Source organism: Brachyhypopomus gauderio, chromosome 1 (genome assembly GCF_052324685.1).
Source record: "Brachyhypopomus gauderio isolate BG-103 chromosome 1, BGAUD_0.2, whole genome shotgun sequence".
NCBI lineage: Eukaryota > Metazoa > Chordata > Actinopteri > Gymnotiformes > Hypopomidae > Brachyhypopomus > Brachyhypopomus gauderio.
The window spans coordinates 9897572-9922517 of NC_135211.1; the positions used below are offsets into that span (position 1 = coordinate 9897572).

Below are 24946 nucleotides of genomic sequence, written 5' to 3' on the forward strand. Positions count from 1 at the left end.
TTGGCGTACCTCACAAGGACTTCAGGATATAAAAGGCTTTCAAATTGGGAATTGATTGCATACATGGTTTATGAGTTATAGCAATATAGGTCATATATGGCATGGCCACAATGATATAATGGGAAAATGGACCAATCAGAAAAATAAAAATCCAACATTTTTTTACTCAGTTTTTACCTACAGAGTCTACTGATTATGCTCATAGCAATTTTTCCATAATTGGATCAAATTCCTATGACTAGTTTGTAAATAGCTATTTTCAAACAATAGATGAATGTGACAAAAGTATGCATTTTTTAATAGGACTTGTAATTGCAAATTTGTCAGGTCTACTGCAAGGAATAAAATGAAACAAGCTGCATGTTCGTAAGTGAAAATTTGGAGGAGTTATGCATGATTTTCACAAATAGCGCCACCTAGTGGCCATAAGTTTTAAAACTGCACAGCATGACAGATAGTCCTGAGATATGCACAGTGGTGAGGTTTCATGTTGTTTGGCCAATGGTAAGTCTGTCAAATGGCCAATTATTTCAAATAAAAATTAATTGGCTCATGGCGGCCATGTTTTTTGAGTGATGATGTCATCATTGTGTGTCTTGATATCACTTGGGCCCCTGATGATGCCTGTAAAGTTTTGGCTTGATGTGACTAATGGTTTCTGAGATACAGTTTTTCCCATGTTATAGCGCCCCCTATTGGACAATCGAGGCCAGCTTTGACCTATGACCTCGGAGTCATGTGCCCTAACAACTGTTAAAATTTTATGAAGATCCGTCAAAGCGTTGCTGAGATATGGCTGTTTAAGTAAATTTGGCCACGCCTCGGAGCTATTGATTGACATGTGACAACCAGACTGTATGCAAATCTCAAAATGTTTTTAAGCAACTTTGATAATGAGATTCTCCTGAATATTTTGACACCAAGGTTGTGGTGATCCGATGAAAAACCAAGGAGTAGTAGGAAAAAGTAGGTTTTGCATATTATGCAAATTAGCAAAAAATCTAAGTAGGCGGAGCTTAATGGTTCTTGAGGCTTTTTTGTTTGTCTGGAGCCAAGGAATGCACCTGAAGTGGAATTTTGTTTCTAGGACCTACGGGGTGGGAGATATGAACCCAAACGCAAAATGCTGCGCTATAGCGCCACCATCAGGCCAATTTGGGTGTCTGTACTTAAGCACGGTCCCGCAAACAGACTACACCAGTCTGCCAAGTTTGGTCTCCCTGGGCCTTACGGTCTAGGCTGCAGTATGCGTTTTATGCGGAGAAAAATAATAATAAATATAGCCGCAAGCGGCAATTGGCGGGTTCACACACGAATAGGCCTCTTGGCCTCAATAGGCAAAGGCAAAGGTCCTTTAGACCCTAAATGTGAAAAAGAAGCTGTTTGAGTGGAAAAAATGCACAAATAAATCAATGTGCAAAAAAAGGTTCAATTGGGGCACTAAAGGGCTAAAAGGATCAAAATAATGTGCATTGGCAAAATAATTCAGATCACAGAACTAAATCACATGCTGAGATCAGCTTTGTGTGTGTTTGTGTGGTATTTCATGTGAGCAATAGTTTTCAGTCAGAATATGGCCACTAGATGGAGGCCAAGTACTACCATACTGATATCTCATTAATGTCAGTAATGAAATAGGATATTTTGGTGAATTAAAAGGTTCGTTTCTGGTCAGGCTGTGTACTTTATGTAAAAAAAAAAGATTCAGTTGAGGCACTAAAGGCCGAAAAGGATCAAAATAATGTGTATTGGCAAAATGATTCAGATCACAGAACTAAATCACATGCTGAGATCAGCTTTGTGTGTGTTTGTGTGGTGTTTCATGTGAGCAATAGTTTTCAGTCAGTTTCGGTGTTTGGCCACTAGATGGAGCCCAAGTACTATCATACTGATATCTCATTAATATCAGTAATGCAATGACATTTTGGTGAATTAAAAGGTTCATTTCTGGTCAGGCAGTGCACTTTTTGTTATAAGATGCAATTGCAATGTTATAGAACTTATTGATCTGGATCATACAAGACCAATTACTTGTCTGTATTCTGCATAACAAGATTGCAGCATGAGTTTTTATGTTTTCTTAGGTTTTTGGGTACTGTAGCGCCCCCGACAGGCCAATTTGAACCAAACTTGGCATACCTCACAAGGACTTCAGGATATAAAAGCCTTTCAAATTGGGAGTTGATTGCATACATGGTTTATGAGTTATAGCAATATAGGTCATATATGGCATGGCCACAATGATATAATGGGAACATGGACCAATCAGATAAATAAAAATCCAACATTTTTTTAATCAGTTTTTACCTACAGAGTCTACTGATTATGCTCATAGCAATTTTTCCATAATTGGATCAAATTCCTATGACTAGTTTGTAAATAGCTATTTTCAAACAATAGATGAATGTGACAAAAGTATGCATTTTTTTTTAGGACTTGCAATTGCAAAGTTGTCAGGTCTACGGCAAGGAATAAAAAGAAGCAAGTTGCATGTTCCTAAGTGAAAATTTGGAGGAGTTATGCATGATTTTCACAAATAGCGCCACCTTGTGGCCAAATGTTTTAAAACTGCACAGCATGACACATAGTCCTGAGATATGCACAGTGGTAAGGTTTCATGTTGTTTGGCCAATGGTAAGTCTGTCAAATGGCCAATTAATTCAAATAAAAATTAATTGGCTCATGGCGGCCATGTTTTTTGAGTGATGATGTCATCATTGTGTGTCTTGATATCACTTGGGCCCCTGATGATGCCTGTAAAGTTTTGGCTTGATGTGACTAATGGTTTCTGAGATACAGTTTTTCCCATGTTATAGCGCCCCCTAGTGGACAATCGTGGCCAGCTTTGACCTATAACCTCGGAGTCATGTGCCCTAACAACTGTTAAAATTTTATGAAGATCCATCAAAGTGTTGCTGAGATATGGCTGTTTAAGTAAATTTGGCCACGCCTTGGAGCTATTGATTGACATGTGACAACCAGACTGTATGCAAATCTCAAAATGTTTTTAAGCAACTTTGATAATGAGATTCTCCTGAATATTTTGACACCAAGGTTGTGGTGATCCGATGAAAAACCAGGGACTAGTACAAAAAAGTAGGTTTTGCATATTATGCAAATTAGCAAAAAATCTAAGTAGGCGGAGCTTAATAGTTCAAATTTATTTTTTATTTGCCTTGACCCAAGGAATCCAACAGAAGTGGAATTTTGTTTCTAGGCCCTACGTTGTGGGAGATATGGACCAAAACGCAAAATGCTGCGCTATAGCGCCACCATCAGGCCAATGTGGGTCCCTGTCTCTATTTCTCTCATTGCACACCTGCTGCACCTTGTTGCCAAGTTTGGTCTTTCTGGGCCTTACTGTCTAGGCTGCAGTATGCGTTTTACAGGGGGAAAAATAATAATAAGAAAAACTTCAGCAATTACAATAGGTTTCCCACACTGTGTGTGTGAACCCTAATAACAAGCGGCAATTGGCGGGTTCACACACGAATAGGCCACTTGGCTTCAATAGGCAATAGACCCAATAGGTCCTTTAGACCCAAAAGAAGCTGTTTGAGTGGAAAAAATGCACAAATAAATCAATGTGCAAAAAAATTTTCAATTGGGGCACTAAAGGCCCAAAAGGATCAAAATAATGTGTATTGGCAAAATGATTCAAATCACAGAACTAAATCACATGCTGAGATCAGCTTTGTGTGTGTGTTTGTGTGGTGTTTCACGTGAGCAATAGTTTTCAGTCCGTTCTGATGTTTGGCCACTAGATGGAGCCCAAGTACCACCATACTGATATCTCATTAATCTCAGTAATGCAATAAGACATTTTGGTGAATTAAAAGGTTCATTTCTGGTCAGGCAGTGCACTTTTTGTTATAAGATGCAATTGCAATGTTATAGAACTTATTGATCTGGATCATACAAGACCAATTACTTGTCTGTATTCTGCATAACAAGATTGCAGCATGAGTTTTTATGTTTTCTTAGGTTTTTGGGTACTGTAGCGCCCCCGACAGGCCAATTTGAACCAAACTTGGCATACCTCACAAGGACTTCAGGATATAAAAGCCTTTCAAATTGGGAGTTGATTGCATACATGGTTTATGAGTTATAGCAATATAGGTCATATATGGCATGGCCACAATGATATAATGGGAAAATGGACCAATCAGATAAATAAAAATCCAACATTTTTTTAATCAGTTTTTACCTACAGAGTCTACTGATTATGCTCATAGCAATTTTTCCATAATTGGATCAAATTCCTATGACTAGTTTGTAAATAGCTATTTTCAAACAATAGATGAATGTGACAAAAGTATGCATTTTTTAATAGGACTTGTAATTGCAAAGTTGTCAGGTCTACTGCAAGGAATAAAAAGAAACAAGTTGCATGTTCCTAAGTGAAAATTTGGAGGAGTTATGCATGATTTTCACAAATAGCGCCACCTAGTGGCCAAATGTTTTAAAACTGCACAGCATGACACATAGTCCTGGGATATGCACAGTGGTGAGGTTTCATGTTGTTTGGCCAATGGTAAGTCTGTCAAATGGCCAATTAATTCAAATAAAAATTAATTGGCTCATGGCGGCCATGTTTTTTGAGTGATGATGTCATCATTGCGTGTCTTGATATCACTTGGGCCCCTGATGATGCCTGTAAAGTTTTGGCTTGATGTGACTAATGGTTTCTGAGATACAGTTTTTCCCATGTTATAGCGCCCCCTATTGGACAATCGTGGCCAGCTTTGACGTATGACCTCGTAGTCATGTGCCCTAACAACGGTTAAAATTTTATGAAGATCGGTCAAAGCGTTGCTGAGATATGGCTGTTTAAGTAAATTTGGCCACGCCTCGGAGCTATTGATTGACATGTGACAGCCAGACTATATGCAAATCTCAAAATGTTTTTAAGCAACTTTGATAATGAGATTCTCCTGAATATTTTGACACCAAGGTTGTGGTGATCCGATAAAAAACCAGGGACTAGTATAAAAAAGTAGGTTTTGCATATTATGCAAATTAGCAAAAAATCTAAGTAGGCGGAGCTTAATGGTTCTTGAGGCTTTTTTGTTTGGCTTGAGCCAAGGAATCCATCAGAAGTGGAATTTTGTTTCTAGGCCCTACGGTTTGGGAGATATGGACCAAAACGCAAAATGGTGCGCTATAGCGCCACCATCAGGCCAATGTGGGTCTCTGTGCTTTAGCACGGTCTCGCAAAGAGACTACACCATTCTGCCAAGTTTGGTGTCTCTGGGCCTTACGGTCTAGGCTGCAGTATGCGTTTTATGCGGAGAAAAATAATAATAATAAATATAGCCGCAAGCGGCGATTGGCGGGTTCACACACAAATAGGCATATTTTGGCCTCAATAGGCAAAAGGAAGCCCAAAAGGTCCTTTAGACCTAAAAGTGAAAAGAAGCTGTTTGGGTTTGGCCAGTGTGTGCTCTACAGATAGTGTGTGATGACATCTGCGTGTGTCAGAAAGGGAGACACAGAAATAGCACATCTGGCTAGGGCATGGGTTAAAGTTCTCCGTCACTACGACGGATTTCCGTCATTTGAATTTTTTGGGGAAAAAATCCGTCAAATCATAATAAACCACACAGGCGTGCTATCTGTTTTGTGTCCGAAATATGATCCTCTCACTGGATCGTCAGCGCTGGATGGATGACGGCGGTGGCTACTTGGCGCGTCGCATTCTTTGCAGTGTTGTCCGAAACGATATGTGGTAGTATAAAGAAACAGCCCTCAAAAACTGGGGAGGGAACATTCACCTGACCAATTTTAATGTTGCTTTGTGTTTCAGGACAATAAGTGCTGGAATTTAGGCTAAATGAACATGCTTGAAATTGTATCTACTTCGTTTCACAACAAATAGCTATCTGACTGAACAATTCTCTTGTATTACGTTAACAAATACGAGCCTCTTGTAATTCCAGGACGAAACATGAGAGAAGACGTTAAGATCGGGCGTTTTGAAAATAAACAACCCCTAAATAATGTGAATAAAACGCGAATTATTTCGAATCGTTTCGAGTATATGTATAAATATTTAACTTTATTAAGTTTAACGTGCTGGGAAATATTGAAATGGACCTTGAAAGTGACGTACAAGTGTTTTAATTCCACCTTGTAAAGGTGTATGAACCCTGCAAACATGACTTAGCTCATTGCGCTGAAGCGCGGCGCGGGCGAAGTGAAGTTACAAAATTCGAGAGGTGCACGACCTCGCGAATCGCCAGCGCGCGAGGCTCTCGCGCACGGGTGGAGCCACCGCGATTACGCCATTTTCGGCGCGAGGGCGACTCGTCAAGTATACAGGCTTTACTTTGCGTAGTGTGGGTGTTTGCTTTAACCAGGTTTTGTCGGAACAAAGGTACATACTGTACGCGAATAACGTACTGCACGCAGTTATCCTATCCTGACGCCGTCCTCCTGAGGGGTCCTCGGTCTCGAGCCGCGCACACCAAACACCAAGTTCCGTGTACGACGCACGACGTCGTAATAACCCGGGGACCGCCTGTATTTCAGACATCCGAAGAGCTTCAGAGGTAGATGTAAGATAAATTCAGTATTTTATCCTTATTCTGATAAAGTAAAATTTTTATCAGAAATATAAGAGTGTTTTTTTTTGAGCCGGTACAGGTGGTCAGACCGTAAGGCGTAATACAAAATCACATAATTTATGTCCTAATAAACCAACACGAAATATTTATAAAATATTTTATATATTTAAACTAACTATAATCATAATAGTTGCAATACTTTTAAACTTTATTGACATAATTTCTTTGAGTTGTCTTGTATCAGATAATTTTAATAACAGTAATAAATAAATAAATAATGAATTAATCATGCCTACACGCCTGTTTTTATCATATTGTGTCTTAATTGTGTTAACAGAATCTTTAGGTTACAGCGTTTTCTCAGAATATTAATAGAAATGTAGTTTTTTTTATTTCACCATAATGATTACCTGACTTATTTATTAATTAATTTAAAGATTAATCATTAAATATTCATTTGTTCATTCATTTTGAATATTATACTGTCATGTCCATACTATAAAGTGACTACATTTCAAATTTTATTTGAATTTGTAGTGAAATATAGAAGTTATGGTTATTTATACTGAAGAATCTCTCCACCGATCACAGACTTTTCTTCGTTTAGCTTTAATAGTCGAAGAAAAAAGGCGCATTTCTTCCATTTGAAATGTCAACTTTTTTATTTCTAAGCCAGTTTAACATGGATGGTGTTGTTCTGTTTGTATTTAAAAGCTCCATCCAGTGGTGCGATTTAATTTGCCATTTTTGGACATAAAATTTTTTTGTAAGATAAACCAGAATCTTACTGCTTATGTTTTTGCGATAGTGAATCTGATAAAAACAAGAGAGCTTCATACCATTTTAAAACTCACCAGGATTCACTAAATTTGACTTGATCTTTAAACAATGTTCTGGAAGAGGACCCCCAGATAACTCCATTATAAAAACATTTATGTACATTTATAGCTCAGGTGTTGCATTTTGTCGCTTCATAGATTCTCTCTTCTCTCATTACACAGGCTGTTTAGATAAATATACTTTATAAATGTGTTTATTGTGTAGAATTAGACAAAAGAGGCTACACCACATTTTCAGTAATTGCTGGCATTGTCTTTTGCCAGGAAAAATTTTCAGTCAAATGAAAATTTCTTGCTTTAACCCATGGGCTAGGGCTGCATCTATGTGAACAATATAGGAAGGCCTATATTGTGTCTATACATGATTGGGCCTGTATATTACAGACAGAGAGAGATTGAGGGTGCCAGAGACTATGCTTTGTTAATTCACTCCTTGCACACCTTGCACGCCTAACATGACTGCCCGTGTATTCAAAGTATGAATGTAGTCTGCAAAGCCTGGCATTACATGACTGACATGACTGGCATGACTGACATAACTGATATGACTGAAATGACATCACTGGCATGATGAACAAAAGTAATATGACTGATATGACTGACATAACTGGAATGAGTGACATGACTGGCATGACTGTAATGACATGACTGATATGACTGACATGACTTATGTCTGACATGACTGGACTGACATGACTGATATGACTGGACTGAAATGACTGACATGACTGGACTGACATGACTGTTATGACTGGACAGATATGCATACAAACTATACATACATTTAGGTAGAAGTGTGTGTGTGTGTGTGTGTGTGTGTGTGTGTGTGTGTGTGTGGTAGTGTATGTACTGAAACTATGACAACATATACTAATACATACATACATAAGTATACATAGAAACTATACATACATATAGGTATAAAGGTGTGTGTGTCTGTGTGTTTGTGTGAGAGAGAGAGACAAAAAAGAAGCCAAATATCAGTTTGTATGAGCATGTGTTAGTCACTGAGATATGGGTGGGTATGGCTAGGGAAGTGTCATTGTGAATGCTATAGGAAGGCCTGCTTGTGCCTGTATGTGTGTGTGCCTGGTTAATAGACACAGAGAGATCTAGGTAGCCAGAGCAATGTTTACTTAGGGCACAGAGATGGGAGGGGGAATGTGGGTGAGAGTGTGAGAGAGACTGAGTGTGTGAGTTTCAGCTTGCGTGCGTGTGAGAAGGAGAAGGTGACAGAGGGACTTTACATGCATTCTTATGCATTGTATATAATACTGCACTGTAGAGCCATACGATAACCGATTTAGATGAAACTTGACAAATTTGTTCAGGATGGGATTCTGAATGGGCTTGTGCATTTTGGTCAGAATTGGGTAAAATATGAAAGAGCTTTAAGAATATGAATATTATATGTATCGATGCTGTCCATTAAAAAAATATTTAGCAGGTATAAGTGTCCTCAAATTCAAAATCTTTGGATTGTTTTTTGATTTCACACTCTGTAGAGTATTATAAGACTTTGCTTGACATGATAGTATGAAAATCCTAGGAGGAGTATGAAAAATGATGATTTCAAACTATTATTAACTGTAAATAAACTGTGCATTTTTTAATAGGACATGTAATGGGAAAATTGTTCGCACTACTGCAAGGAATCAAAAGAGTCCAATTGCATGTTCCCAAGTGGAATTATGTAGGGGATACACTTGCTTTTTTTGCAATAGCGCCCCCCAGTGGCCAATCGACACCCGGCTGGATTATGTCATAGGGGGCGTGCACTTGTCCACACCCAAGAGGTTTCGTGCAGATCGACCAATGGTAAGCCTGTCAAACGCGTGCCGATCACTGATTGGCCGATTACGTCAGCCATTTTGGAAGTATGGCATGTCTGCTTTAGGACCTGGTTTCCAGAGGCCCATAGATGATGTCTGTCAAGTTTCATGTGGATCGGCCAATCTGAGTGCATGGGGCAAATTTTTGCATGTTATAGCGCCCCCTAGCAGGTGAGGTATGGCAACCACTGCGAGCTGCCCCAGACCCTCACACGGAAGCTGTCTGTGAAGTGCCATCTCATTACATGCAAGTTTTCTTAAGTTAGAGTTCCATATGTGCAAAATTTACTATTGAATTTACGCCCCCTCATTTGATTGGCTTATACTGACTAGGTAGTGAAGAAATTAGCATTTTTGTTGGATACATTTTAAAGTTCAGACTCTTCTGAACGTTTTGATACCACATATGTGCACGTATGTGAAAAATCCAGGGACTAGTTCGCGCTCAAAGATGTGTGTGATTTTGCACATTATGCAAATTAACTCGAAATCTAAGTGGGCGGAGCTTAATGGTTGTATATTAATTGTCCTATTGAATTTAGTCAAGGAATGCATAGGAACTGGAATTTTGGTTCTAGTACCTACGGTGTAGGAGATATGGACAAAAAGTCAATATGGTCTGCTATAGCGCCACCATCAGGCCAATTTGGGGTCCCTGTATGGGAATCTGGTCCTTGGAGGTAACTGAACCTTTTTGCCAAGATTGGGTTTTCTAGGCATTACGGTCTAGGCTGCACGATGCATTTTATGTCAAAAAATGGGCAAAAGAATAAGAAAAATAAGAAAAATACCAGCAATTACAATAGGGTTCCCACACTATGTGTGTGTGAACCCTAACTAGGGCTGCATTTATGTGAACAATATAGGAAGGCCTGCATGTGTCTATACATGATTGGGCCTGTATATTACCGACAGAGAGAGATTCAGGGAGCCAGAGACTATGCTTTGTTAATTCACTCCTTGCACACCTTGCACGCCTAACATGACTGTCCGTGTATTCAAAGTATGAACGTAGTCTGCAAAGCCTGCCATAACATGACTGACATGACTGGCATGACTGACATAACTGATATGACTGGAATGACTTCACTGGCATGATGAACAAAAATAACATGACTGATATGACTGACAACTGGCATGACTGGAATGAGTGACATGACTAGCATGACTGTAATGACATGACTGATATGAGTGACATGACTGGCATGACATGACTGATATGACTGACACGACTTATGTCTGACATGACTGGACTGACATGACTGACATCTGCTTGTGTCAGAAAAGGAGACATAGAAATAGCACATCTGGCTAGGGCTGCATCTATGTGAACAATATAGGAAGGCCTGCATGTGTCTATACATAATTGGGCCTGTATATTACCGACAGAGAGAGATTGAGGGAGCCAGAGACTATGCTTTGTTAATTCACTCCTTGCACACCTTGCATGCCTAACATGACTGTCCGTGTATTCAAAGTATGAATGTGGACTAACATGACTGATATGACTGACATAACTGGCATGACTGTAATGATTTGATTATTTGACTTATATGACTGACATGACTGATATGACTGATATGACTGGACTGAAATGACTGGCATGGCATGCCTGATATGACTGATACGACTGACATTGCTGGCATGAATGACATATACTATACATATACTATAATAATATGCATACAAACTATACATACATTTAGGTAGAAGTGTGTGTGTGTGTGTGTGTGTGTGTGTGTGTGTGTTTTAGTCAAAGAGTAATGGGTATACATGGCTAGGGCAGTGTGTATGTTAAACCTATAAGTAGGTGTGTGTGTGTGTGTGTGTGTGTGTGTGTGTGTGTGTGTGTGTGTGTGAGAGAGAGAGAGAGAGTGTGTTTTCAAAAACAGAAGCTAAACGTCAGTTTGTGTGTTTGTATCTGGGTTACTCATAGCGAAATGGGTAGGTATGGCAAGGGCAGTGTGAAAGCTACAGAGGCCTGTGTTTTTGTAAGTGCATGTGAAAGAGAGAGAGGGGGGGAGGTAGAGCCCATGGGTTGTAAAGTGTTGGAAGCAAGGGGGAGTGTGAGGGGAGTGGAGGAGGGGGGGGCAGAGTGTGTGAGAAAGGCACGTGCGTGTGTGGCTTAGCAGCTGTGTATGCCTCCCTCCACTGCTTTGTATGGAAAATGAAAATATTCACTGTAGAGCTGTTTGTGGACGGATTTGGCTCAAAATTGGCACATCGCACCACAATGGTCATGTGAATGTGGATTTCAATTTCCATAACAATCAGACATACTATGGCGTAGTTATTGAACTGGGAATTTGATTTGTTATGATGGTAGCATTGTGATGCATATGAAAAATATTAATTTGTCAAAAACTTAGGATTTTCTCGCTAATCTTAGCATTTCAAAGTCTGCTGAGTATTACAAGGTGTGATTTAAGGTGATGGAGTTAAAATGCTAGGACTAGTATGAAAATGACAAGTTATATATATTTGATGATAGTGAAAAAGTGGTACATTTTTGCAAAGCACATGTAATTACAAAGTTGCTAGGAATTCTGCATACAATCATATGAGTCCAAGCATTTCTTGATAAGTGAAAATATGTAGGAGAAATTCTGGATTTTCTAGTATAGCGCCACCTAGTGGTGCAATTCCCTTCTAACATGAGTATGTCTTAGAGGGTGTGTACATGAACATACCATGTCAGTTTCATGTGTATGTACCTATGGTAAGTCTGTCAAATGGCCAATAAATTCAAATTAAAATTAATTGGCTTATGGCGGCCATGTTTTTTGAGTGATGAGGTCATCATTGTGTGTCTTGATACCACTTGACCCCATGATGATGCCTGTAAAGTTTTGGCTTGATTTGACTAATGGTTTCTGAGAAACAGTTTTTCCCATGTTATAGCGCCCCCTATTGGACAATCGTGGCCAGCTTTGACCTGTGACCTCCGAGTCATGTGCCCTAACAACTGATAAATTTGCATGAAGATTGGTCAAAGCATTGTTGAGATATAGCTGCTGAAGTAAAATTGGCCACGCCTCAGAGCTATTGATTGACATGTGACAGCCAGGCTGTATGGAAATGTCACAATGTTGGCGATAAGTTTTGATAATGAGATTCTTCTGAGTAGTTTGATACCAAGATTGTGGTGATCAGATGAAAAACCAAGGAGTAGTAGGCAAAAGTAGGTTTTGCATATTATGCAAATTAGCAAAAAATCTAAGTAGGCGGAGCTTCATAGTTGTATATGAAATGTCCTATTGAATTGAGCCAAGGAATGCATAGGAAGTGGAATTTTGTTTCTATGACTTATGGTATGGGAGATATGGGCCAAAAAGTCACATAGTGTGCTATAGCGCCACCATCAGGCCAATGTGGGTCCCTATAAGTGTGTGTGGTCCTTTTGACCTAGAGAACAAGTTTGGCAAGTTTGGTGTGTCTAGGCCTTACGGTTTAGGCTGCAGTATCATTTATAGACAGCAAAATGGGCAAAAGAATAATAATAATAAGAAAAACGCTAACAATTACAATAGGGTTCCCACACTATGTGTGTGTGAACCCTAATAATAATAAGAAAGAAAAAACCCGACAATTACAATAGGTTTCCCACACTACGTGTGTGAACCCTAATAAAAATAGCCGCAAGCGGCAATTGGCGGGTTCACACACGAATAGGCCTCTTGGCCTCAATAGGCAGAGGCCCAAAAGGTCCTTTAGACCCTAAATGTGAAAAGAAGCTGTTTGAGTGGAAAAAATGCACAAATAAATCAATGTGCAAAAAAATGTTCAATTGGGGCACTAAAGGCCCAAAAGGATCAAAATATTGTGTATTGGCAAAATGATTCAGATCACAGAACTAAATCACATGCTGAGATCAGCTTTGTGTGTGTTTGTGTGGTGTTTCATGTGAGAAATAGTTTTCAGTTCGTTCCGATGTTTGGCCACTAGATGGAGCCCAAGTACTACCATACTGATATCTCATTAATCTCAGTAATGCAATATGACATTTTGGTGAATTAAAAGGTTCATTTCTGGTCAGGCAGTGCACTTTTTGTTATAAGATGCAATTGCAATGTTATAGATCTCATTGATCTGAATCATACAAGACCAATTACTTGTCTGTATTCTTTATAACAAGATTGCAGCCTGAGTTTTTATGATTTTCTAGGTTTTTGGGTACTGTAGCACCCCCGACAGGCCAATTTGAACCAAACTTGGCATACCTCACTGGGACCTCAGGCTATATAAGCAGTTCAAATTGGGAGTTGATCACTTACATGGTTTATGAGTTATAGCAATAAAGGTAATTTATGGCATGGCCAGAAGGATATAAGGGAAAAATAGACCAACCTGACCATTTAAAATTCCAACATTTTTTAGTCAGTTTTTACCTCCAGACTCTACAGATTATGCTCATACCAATTATTCTATAATTGGATCAAATTCCTAGGACTAGTTCGAAAAGAGCTATTTTCAAACAATTGATTAATGTGACAAAAGTATGCATTTTTTAAAAGGACTTGTAATTGCAAAGTTGTCAGGTCTACTGCAAGGAATAAAAAGAAACAAGTTGCATGTTCCTAAGTGAAAATTTGGAGGAGTTATGCATGATTTTCACAAATAGCGCCACCTAGCGGCCAAATGTTTCAAAACTGCACAGCATGACACATAGTCCTGAGATATGCACAGTGGTGAGGTTTCATGTTGTTTGGCCAATGGTAAGTCTATCAAATGGCCAATTAATTCAAATAAAAATGAATTGGCTTATGGCGGCCATGTTTTTTGAGTGATGATGTCATCATTGTGTGTCTTGATATCACTTGGGCCCCTGATGATGCCTGTAAAGTTTTGGCTTGATGTGACTAATGGTTTCTGAGATACAGTTTTTCCCATGTTATAGCGCCCCCTATTGGACAATCGTGGCCAGCTTTGACCTATGACCTCGGAGTCATGTGCCCTAACAAGTGTTAAAATTTTATGAAGATCGGTCAAAGCGTTGCTGAGATATGGCTGTTTAAGTAAATTTGGCCACGCCTTGGAGCTATTGATTGACATGTGACAACCAGACTGTATGCAAATCTCAAAATGTTTTTAAGCAACTTTGATAATGAGACTCTCCTGAATATTTTGACACCAAGGTTGTGGTGATCCGATGAAAAACCAGGGACTAGTATACAAAAGTAGGTTTTGCATATTATGCAAATTAGCAAAAAATCTAAGTAGGCGGAGCTTAATGGTTCTTGCGGCTTTTTTGTTTGTCTGGACCCAAGGAATCCAGCAGAAGTGGAATTTTGTTTCTACGACCTACGGGGTGGGAGATATGGACCAAAACGCAAAATGCTGCGCTATAGCGCCACCATCAGGCCAATGTGGGTCTCTGTACTTAAGCACGGTCCCGCAAACAGACTACACCAGTCTGCCAAGTTTGGTCTCCCTGGGCCTTACGGTCTAGGCTGCAGTATGCGTTTTATGCGGAGAAAAATAATAATAAATATAGCCGCAAGCGGCAATTGGCGGGTTCACACACGAATAGGCTTCTTGGCCTCAATAGGCAGAGGCCCAAAAGGTCCTTTAGACCCCAAAATGTGAAAAGAAGCTGTTTGAGTGGAAAAAATGCACAAATAAATCAATGTGCAAAAAAAGGTTCAATTGGGGCACTAAAGGCCCAAAAGGATCAAAATAATATGTATTGGCAAAATTATTCAGATCACAGAACTAAATCACATGCTGAGATCAGCTTTGTGTGTGTTTGTGTGGTGTTTCATGTGAGAAATAGTTTTCAGTCAGTTCCGGTGTTTGGCCACTAGATGGAGCCCAAGTACTATCATACTGATATCTCATTAATCTCAGTAATGCAATGACATTTTGGTGAATTAAAAGGTTCATTTCTGGTCAGGCAGTGCACTTTTTGTTATGAGATGTAATTGCAATGTTATAGACCTCATTGATCTGAATCATACAAGCCCCATTACTTGTCTGTATTCTGCATAACAAGATTGCTGCGTGAGTTTTTATGATTTCTCAGGTTTTTGGGTACTGTAGCGCCTCCGACAGGCCAATTTGAACCAAACTTGGCATACCTCACAGGGACCTCAGTGTATAAAAGCCTTTCAAATTGGGAGTTGATCACTTACATGGTTTATGAGTTATAGCAATAAAGGTCATTTATGGCATGGCCAGAAGGATATAATGGAAAAATTGACCAATCAGACAAATAAAAATGCAACATTTTTTCCATGTGTAGTTAACTACAGTGTCTACAGATTATGCCTATGCCATGTTTGCCATCATTGGATCAAATTCCTAGGACTAGTTCTTAAAGAGCTATTTTCAAACAATTGATGAATGTGACAAAAGTATGCATTTTTTAATAGGACTTGTAATTGCAAAGTTGTCAGGTCTACTGCAAGGAATAAAAAGAAACAAGTTGCATGTTCCTAAGTGAAAATTTGGAGGAGTTATGCATGATTTTCACAAATAGCGCCACCTAGTGGCCAAATGTTTTAAAACTGCACAGCATGACACATAGTCCTGAAATATGCACAGTGGTGAGGTTTCATGTTGATTGGCCAATGGTAAGTCTGTCAAATGGCCAATTAATTCAAATAAAAATTAATTGGCTCATGGCGGCCATGTTTTTTGAGTGATGATGTCATCATTGTGTGTCTTGATATCACTTGGGCCCCTGATGATGCCTGTAAAGTTTTGGCTTGATGTGACTAATGGTTTCTGAGAAACAGTTTTTCCCATGTTATAGCGCCCCCTATTGGACAATCGTGGCCAGCTTTGACCTATGACCTCGGAGTCATGTGCCCTAACAACTGTTAAAATTTTATGAAGATCCGTCAAAGCGTTGCTGAGATATAGCTGTTTAAGTAAATTTGGCCACGCCCCAGAGCTATTGATTGACATGTCACAACGACACTGTATGCAAATGTCACAATTTTTTCCAGGAATCTTGATAATGAGATTCTTCTGAACATTTTGATACCAAGCTTGTGGTGATCGGATGAAAAACCAGGGACTAGTATAAAAAAGTAGGTTTTGCATATTATGCAAATTAGCAAAAAATCTAAGTAGGCGGAGCTTAATGGTTCTTGAGGCTTTTTTGTTTGGCTTGAACCAAGGAATCCATCAGAAGTGGAATTTTGTTTCTAGGCCCTACGGTTTGGGAGATATGGACCAAAACGCAAAATGGTGCGCTATAGCGCCACCATCAGGCCAATGTGGGTCTCTGTACTTTAGCACGGTCTCGCAAAGAGACTACACCATTCTGCCAAGTTTGGTGTCTCTGGGCCTTACGGTCTAGGCTGCAGTATGCGTTTTATGCGGAGAAAAATAATAATAATAATAAGAAGAAAAAAGAAAAATTCGAGCAATTACAATAGGTTTCCCACACTACGTGTGTGAACCCTAATAAGAAGAAAAAAGAAAAATTCGAGCAATTACAATAGGTTTCCCACACTACGTGTGTGAACCCTAATAAGAAGAAAAAAAAGAAAAATTCGAGCAATTACAATAGGTTTCCCACACTACGTGTGTGAACCCTAATAAATACATTTTAACATAATGTTAAAGAAAATACAAATCCAAGGACTGTTAGAAATTCAGCAATAAACAGTTAAGAGGACAGTGATCCACATGTGTCGCCCCTCAACTCAACCCAACCCTGCTGCCACGTGTGTTATATTAAAATGTAGTATATTGTAGTATAATTGTTTTTTGTTGTGAAAACACCACCACCAATGCCCCAGCACACCCCAGCAATGCGAGCACACTCCCTTCTGAACCTGCCATTACAGGCATGTGCTCACCATGACACTGCTCCATCACCAGAATGGACAGGCAGTGACCTCAACAGTGCTCACCAGCAGCAAGAACCACAGCCCTCCTTCAGCTTGGTTTGGAGGGAAGACCCAAATGGGTTTCTCCTGATGGCAGGTTGAGATCAGCAAGAGAAGGCGAGTGGTCTAAAGTAATACAGCGCTAACTGAAACATGTGCACGTTGCTGCAGGTGAGAGTGCCTGCTGAATGCTGAACATTATCACAGCCTTCAGAAAGCAGAGCCAGGATTAGACATGCAGAGTAAATGGATCTAGGCCTCTACTATCAGTGTTCTCAAATAGAGCACATGAAATACAGCATCAGCTGAAAGCTTCAGGGAAGGACGTCATCCTTACCACCAATTCTTCTCTGAAGTAACCAAAACCAAAAAGTGGTATAGGGTGTGTATTTTTAAATTGATAGCACAGCAGGTGGACAGCAAGGGGCCATAACTTCACACCACAGTCGTTGGGGAAGAGTCATGTGACGGGATTCCTCGGCAGCATAGATACCAAACACCTGAATTAGACTGGGAGTAGGGGAATGGGGCTCTTTAATAGAGAAGGTAATGTGCAATGCAATGTGATGATTTCAGGCTCAATAGACCAGTCTTCAAATAGTGATCAGATAGTGGGCTTAAATCCTGCTGGTGACCACAAAACCCAAAATAGGAGGGTTTAGCCTCCTCAAACTCATTAAATTCCAAACACAGTGAAGTCTTCAGTGAAGCTGTTCAGGTATTAACTGCATTGAAGCAATGTGATCAAGACCATGTACAGTGTGGCCAAGCCCATATATAGCGTGACCAAGCCCATATATAGCCCCACATGGACGACACCACACCCGGTAAAGTCTTGCTGGTATGCTACATGCCACTCCACTGACCTCAAATGGGCAATAGAGCATAGTGTACAGAACATGACTAATACACCTATCAGTCTCACACACACACTTAAGAAATAATAAAGTACCTTTGAGCATAGAAACCTTGTTCTGAGGCTCATTAAGATCGTGTTCATCCATTTGTCCGTCTAAGACAGAATAACAAAATTACAGATTAGGTTAAGAATTCTGACATGCTGGGACTGAAAAAATAAATAAAAGCAGTTGGAAAGCACTCATCTACACACTGTTTATTAACATCTGGGACAAAAAAACCAGAGTCTGAATCAGGGATTTTATCCCCGAGTATAATCAAAACATCAGATAAGCGTACAAGTGCTGTCGGAGTGCTTACAATACATGAAAAGTGCAATTAATATTATACTGTAAACACAATGAGTGAAATCTTACAACGTTAGCTCATAATATTTTGACCAAGTATAATTCAACATTTCAGTGTTAATATGTTTAAATTCAAAGAACAAACATCCACATCTAAGATTCAGATTCAAACAAACAAACTTAACAAAAACCAGAAATGCAAAAGGTACCTGAAGTGTCGTCACTGCTTCGGTCCTTGCTGGGGCTAAGCGTATCTGACATATCAGACTCTTTAGCATCAATTTGATTTTCTGTGAGGAGATTGGAAGGCACCATTTAGATGGGGGTGGGGGAGATGCAATACAGAAGTTCAATACAACAATTATAAAAATCAGTCTTCAAATCCATTCTTGATAACGATTTTATACTAAAACAAATAATTAATAGTAAAATAGTTAGAAAAAATGTAAATGGCGCATGCATTTATAACATCTAATTGTTTGAATCAACACCTCCGGTGGTAGACTGTTCCAAATGCTGATGGCTATTCACCACACATGGTCATATTTCCAACCATATTCCCAGAGGTGGGTGGGTGGGGAATGGGGCATTTGAAAATAGTTCAAGCTTTTGTTTGGGGATTGGTACTGTTCCTCTACCCACCATACTAAAAGCAGGCAATTTGTGTAATGGACAACTGCAGTGGCAGGTGGTGGCTACATGGGACCAGTGTCTGACACCAGCAGCTCAAGGCTTGGCGGTCGGTCCGTCAAAATGTGAGCCACATGTCCCATCTCTTAAAGGAAGCAAATTAGAGGGAGGGGAAGGACATTTCTGATGCAGATTCACCAACCCAAAATAGATGCGTCATGCAACTGGAAGGTGTCCTTACATGCCCTCTCTACATTCAACACTAACATAACATGTACTGGGGCTCCATTTACAGAGGGTGAGAGAAAAACAATGGTGTAATGAGGACTGGCACAAGCAAGGTGTAGTTATTAGGCAGCAGTGGAATTGGCCTAATCTGGTTTCTAGGTTTTGAATCCTAGATGATGTCAACAATATGGTGCCAAATGACATTAGTTCAGACCACACACACCAGCAATCACCTGCAGAGCCATCACCTGCAGAGCAATCACTATTTGAGCGTTCATCTTTAGCCTCAAATAGTCCATGCCTGTTATTTAAACCTTGAGCTACATGGTATGGTTTTAGGTTCAGATGTATGCATGTGCACACACACATACAGGTGATAGTGGTACCCGTTTTGTAGCAGTCCTACCACATGTAGTAAGTCTGAGGCAGTCAGTAGTCACTTAGCACTGAGATTTGATTGACAGGTCTGACTCTACATATGTAATTTAACCTCAAATGTAAAGTACGCAAATCCAGAAACTCACCTTTAAGTTTCTCTGGACTGGTCAGGCTGTTGTCATCTGTGGTCTGGTTATTTTGAAGATGTGCGTCTATAACCTCTGGAGAATTTTAAAAAATGACCCGCATCATTCACACCCCATGTTCTTATCATTTAAATAAAACAGGACCTTAACACAGGTACCCATATTCAGTGTAATAATTGGCTGGATTCATTCCCAGCAAATGTAAACTCTGCGTTTATTATACTGCGTGTGACCAGTCAAGGCCCACAAAGAATTAGCAATAATCCAAAAATTTTACTTTATTTTATTATAAATTGATTTTAACTGTACTAACTATAAGAAGACAGATGTGGAAGAGTCATCTTCCACTTACCATCAAAGTTGGACAGCCTGTGAATGGAGGAATCCACAGCACCTTTCAGCTGCTTCACAGCTATTGAGGGAAGAGATACACACAGTTCAGGAGAATGTGTGTAAATGAGACATAGTTAAACCTGATCAAACAATGCCAGGACCAGTCAGTAAGGCATACTTTGCAGTAGCCTCACTGATACAGCTAGAACATTAAGAGGCAGGTGAGCTGTATGGCAGTGGTTTTTCCATCATATAGCACATTACAAGGATGCAGGACTGTCATTCATCTCACACAGCATAGCAAAATGAATCTGTGTTGTAAGAAGCTCATGTGCCTTGAAGGTGTGCCGATAAGAGGCAGAAAGCCACAAAGGAGAGAAACCAAAGAGCCAGTGGGATAGCATGCAAGTGTCTCCGGGGATGCCCGTTTACAGGACAGTCACATGAAGGACACAGAGGGGTTATGGGGGCCGTAAGAATCTGAGTGGCTATAATATAATACTTCCATTTACCAGAGATCTACTGGAATCAAAATTTCAAAAAGACTGAATGCAGAAAATTAAAAAAGGTCCTATATTTAATGCATTTAGAATGAAAAATATAACTTGCAGTATAAAAAATTACTTCTATACTGTTAAAAGAAAAAGAAAAAAAAAAGCTATCCAAGTTCATCGGTTGCCTGCAGCTTCCACGGCTAACTCTTTCACAAAGGAGACCGGAGGGTCTTTTCAATGTCTATTCATAAAGGTTCACCGCATTCTTAATCCACTCCAACAGAAACAAAGCATTGTGCATATTGAAGGGCTACTAATCAGCATTCATTACACTATGAGAGACAACATGGAAATTGGTCCTTTTAGAGATTGTGGCTGTGCAGACAATCAAAAACCAAAAAGGCTGTACAATGTCTCAATTGTTGACCCTTTTTAACCAATGCAAATATAAGAGTATACATTAGAAATCAACATGTATTTGTGTAACATGCTCAACAGTACAATAACGCAACCATAGTTTACTGGCTTGTATCTGGACAGTCAAATAAATGTAATCAGTTTAAAAATTGCCACTGATCAAATAAGTTTTATAAATATTGCAAATATCAGAAATCAATTTGCAACAAAAACCACCCAACCAACTTATTTAAACTGTACCAAACGAAGCATTTTCTGAATCTTGAAAATACTGCAGATAAGGTCAGAGAATGGACAGCGCACGATTCTTTGCAGAGTCCTACAATTTCCTCCGCAAGGTAAGAACAACTGCAGGTTGACGGGTGTGTGGCCCATTATGTGGGCATGGAGCTGTATTAGTGCAGCTGTGGAGGTGGACGAACGCTGTGTACTCACGCTGGCACTCAATGAACTGCTGGATTAAAGTGCAGTCCCCTCCACTCTTTAAGAGAAAGTGGTCTAACAAAGACAGAAAAACCCACCATTAAATAATAATAAAATAATAAAAGAATAAAAGCAACTTCAGGTCAGGAGGTGATTTGATGTAAATCAATATACAATTAAATAAGAGGAAGAAAGAAATCCAGCTCTACAGGGGATGAAATGAGATGGAACCTGACACAGGAGCAGAGGGCTGGACAAAGACACACATTGAGCTACAAATGGCCTTGGACACAACACCTCTCCATCAGCACCGTAACCCCAACCCCTCCCCATCAGCACCAGTACCCCAGACCATCCCATCCATGAAAATGTCACTCATGCACTTCCGGGTGATGCTCGAGTTAAGAGTAGACGTGCGATGCCTCTGCTCCCACAAATTGAGCACATTTGACCTTAAATAAGCATATTTAATTTATTTGACCCCTTTGTGCAGAGGCCATTTTCAGAACATTTTGAGCCATTTGTACTAGTACACTTTAACACTAGTTATCTCAATATGTATGTATAGGAAAATGATCATTCAGGGCTGAAGTAGACAGTTGGGCCAACATATGGATTCACCTCCAGGCTTATATTTCCATAATTTTTGTTCCATTTGAGAGCTTCTAATACAAAACAAAATGTCAAAAAAAAAAAGCAGTTTTGATTTTGGGGATGTGCAGTGTGTATATGTACACTGGTGATGTGGATTTTTTTCATTAGATCATCTATGACTCATCCTTTTGTAACAAAATTTAAAATATTGCGCACATACATTCAAGTACTGAAGAGTTACACATCGCGCATTAAATGTCCCAAGGAATGACCATAGTACCACACACTTGTCCAAAAACAAAACACAAACATTGGACATCTTACAGAAAGACCACAGAATTCCAAATGAAGTTACAATATAACAAAAGCATAATACAACCCCTGGCAAAAAGTATGGAATCACCAGTCTGGGATGAACTCTCATTCAGACATTATATTCTGTAGAACAAACTCAGATCAAAAAACATGATACAATAATAAGGTCATTCCAAAGTGCAACTTGTTGGCTTTCAGAAACACTAAAAGAAAAAAAGAATTGTGGAAACAAAGTAAATGTTACTTTGAGTCAGAAAAAATATGGAACCACTCAAATTGAAGGTAGAAAATAAGGACACACCCAGTCAATTTCCTTTCCCTAAATGGACATCTGCCTCAGATTAGATCTGCTCGTTACGATGCTCGGCTGATTTTCGCGTTTAAGTCCATGATAAATCCTCTTTAAAAGGCATTCTTAATGGAACGCAGATATAGTTACGCGTGAACGCGCTTCTGTCTGAGTTTGTTAACCCCGCTTTCTCGAATACCCCCCAGATCTCAACCTAATTGAAAACCTGTGGTGGAAATTGAAAAAAATGGTCCACAAGAGATTGTATTATTATTATTATTATTATTATTATTATTGAGACAAAAGATGTCCAAGAGGCTAGCTAAGCTAACCATGCTAGCTAAGACCCTAAAAAATGCTAAGTACTACAGTACTTAAATGCTCCAATACTGTTTATCATCTAATGTTTGGTGATATTTAGTATGAATTCTCTTATATACAATTGTTTATTTATACTCAAACCCAAACGAGTCCATAGATCTTCGTAGCCGTTTGTCCTTGCTAACTTACAGTTCAACACTGTACACAAACAACCCGACAAACTCCAACCAAAGTAAGCCTTTTCTTTTTTATGTAGACAGCTAAAAATTGGTATGCATGTAGATGGGATAGGAAATTTAAATTTGATCTGGTTTGTTTGAAAAGTTTGATGTTTAATATGTGATTTGACGTCAAATTCATGCGCTTCATGGATGGCATTGGGCAATTTGCTTACCAACCCAAGGGCCATTAAAAAGGTTTTGAAAAATATTACTCTATACTGTACAAGTCAGAGAGTTCTAATAATGTTGATTTAATGCACTCATTTATAAATAACCTCGTAATTCCTTCCTTAAACCCGCTTGCAACCAGTAATCCTCAAGTTCAAGAGTTAATTGTCTCCTTGGGTGCGGAAAAAGTATTTGATGGCATTGAATTGAATAGACATGTTCTGTGTTTTAGCTACATTTGGGTTTGGTAAAAAGTTTCGTGGGTTACCTTGTATACCACTCCACAGGCCAGTGTAAATGCTAATTCGGTCCACTCTCCATATTTTCCCCTATTCCATGGAACTCGTCAAGATTTGCTAATCAGAGCTTCTGCCACTTTATTCTTCGTTTTGTGGTAGAGCTGTGGAACTACTTTATCGCTAAAAAAGTTACGAGGGTATAACGTACCTTGGGTCCAACATATTAACCATAAACCTAAACCCCTCGCTTTCAACGGAGCTGTATGGTTGTAAATCTTTTGTAATATAACGAGCAATGAAGCTGGAGATCTTCACAGCCCATCAGCCCATCCCAATTATCTGGAAATTTGTCGTATTGTTTCAGAGTTCTCTGGTCTGCTGCTTTGGCCACTTTTCAATGGGACCGAGCATTTATCGTATTTCCAAAGTACTTCAATTTCATTTTATACTCCTTGCAAACAATTGTACTCATATCGAGCTCTTTTCCCTGGGGCATTATAAAATCCAAAGTGTGCCCAATCACTGGCTTTTAGCGATGGTGGGGCACGTTGAATCATGCTCTCCTCATGCTCCATGCTACTTAATTCAGACAAAGAGTCTCGATTCAGAATTGCAAGGACTAGGAATTGCAATCCTTTAAAGAATAAATATTTTCTAGCCCCCCTACTCAACATCTCACACATAAACAGAGTCCCATATATCCTGATGACATCTGTCCATCACCATTCCCGACAGTAGACAGTTTTATAACAGACAAGCATACAGCAATTTTCTCACTCTAAAGATTCTCGCAAAGATATATTACACAAAGTCTTCTTCAGTGTCATAAACCAAGAAGGGTTTCACCTCACATAGCTAGTGAAGGACCTTGGTCCCAGAACATTATGCTTCTTTGGAAACCTTGTGTGCAAGTTTTTACAGGAGGTCCTTCATCAGATGTGCAAGCAAACTGCAAAGTGTAGATCAGCTTTCTCTCCTTGCATAAACTGTATCCCTTTTAAAGCACCTCTACTAAAGCTTTAAGACATTACAAGACAAGACAAAAACAACTGCTTGAGATGAATATATAATTAACACAGGCACTAAAATAACCAGCCCAAAAGGATTAACATTTAACATCCGTTCTTCCTTGTGTAAAACTGCAGAAGCAGTCTATCCCTTGTAAAAGATGTAAAATGACATATCAGTTAAACTAAGAAGGCTCATCATTTCGTTGAATCAGACGTTTGATCATTTTCAGTGGGGAGGCACTGCAATAAATGTCTTTTTTATGCTGCATTGGTGATGTAGCCGTTTGCATTGCCAGTTGCCACTATGACAGCAATGAAGTTGAAATCTTGAGGGAAAAGAATTCATCTAAACTCAAAACACCCCATGGAATTAATGTAATTAAACAATATAACTCGAATAAAAACTTCAGAAGTACATTGCTTGGACAACTGACGATGAATCTTGGCCCAAAATGAA

At 39.3% G+C, this 24946-nt stretch overlaps 1 protein-coding gene across 7 annotated transcripts in view; it reads right to left on the bottom strand.

The window, feature by feature from the left end:
• The window catches only part of slmapa (sarcolemma associated protein a), an 89232-nt gene that overhangs the window by 19238 nt on the left and 45048 nt on the right, over positions 1–24946 (bottom strand). For 5 of the 7 annotated variants that reach the window (XM_076988683.1, XM_076988774.1, XM_076988765.1 and 2 more), the window contains 5 exons: positions 21345–21407; positions 20018–20077; positions 19666–19740; positions 18493–18573; positions 18031–18090 (listed from right to left, as the gene is read on the bottom strand). In XM_076988683.1, the coding sequence (XP_076844798.1) occupies positions 18031–18090; positions 18493–18573; positions 19666–19740; positions 20018–20077; positions 21345–21407 (339 nt within the window). The remainder of the gene's footprint in view (positions 1–18030; positions 18091–18492; positions 18574–19665; positions 19741–20017; positions 20078–21344; positions 21408–24946) is intronic. The other 2 variants (XM_076988790.1, XM_076988782.1) reach the window with 1 other exon arrangement.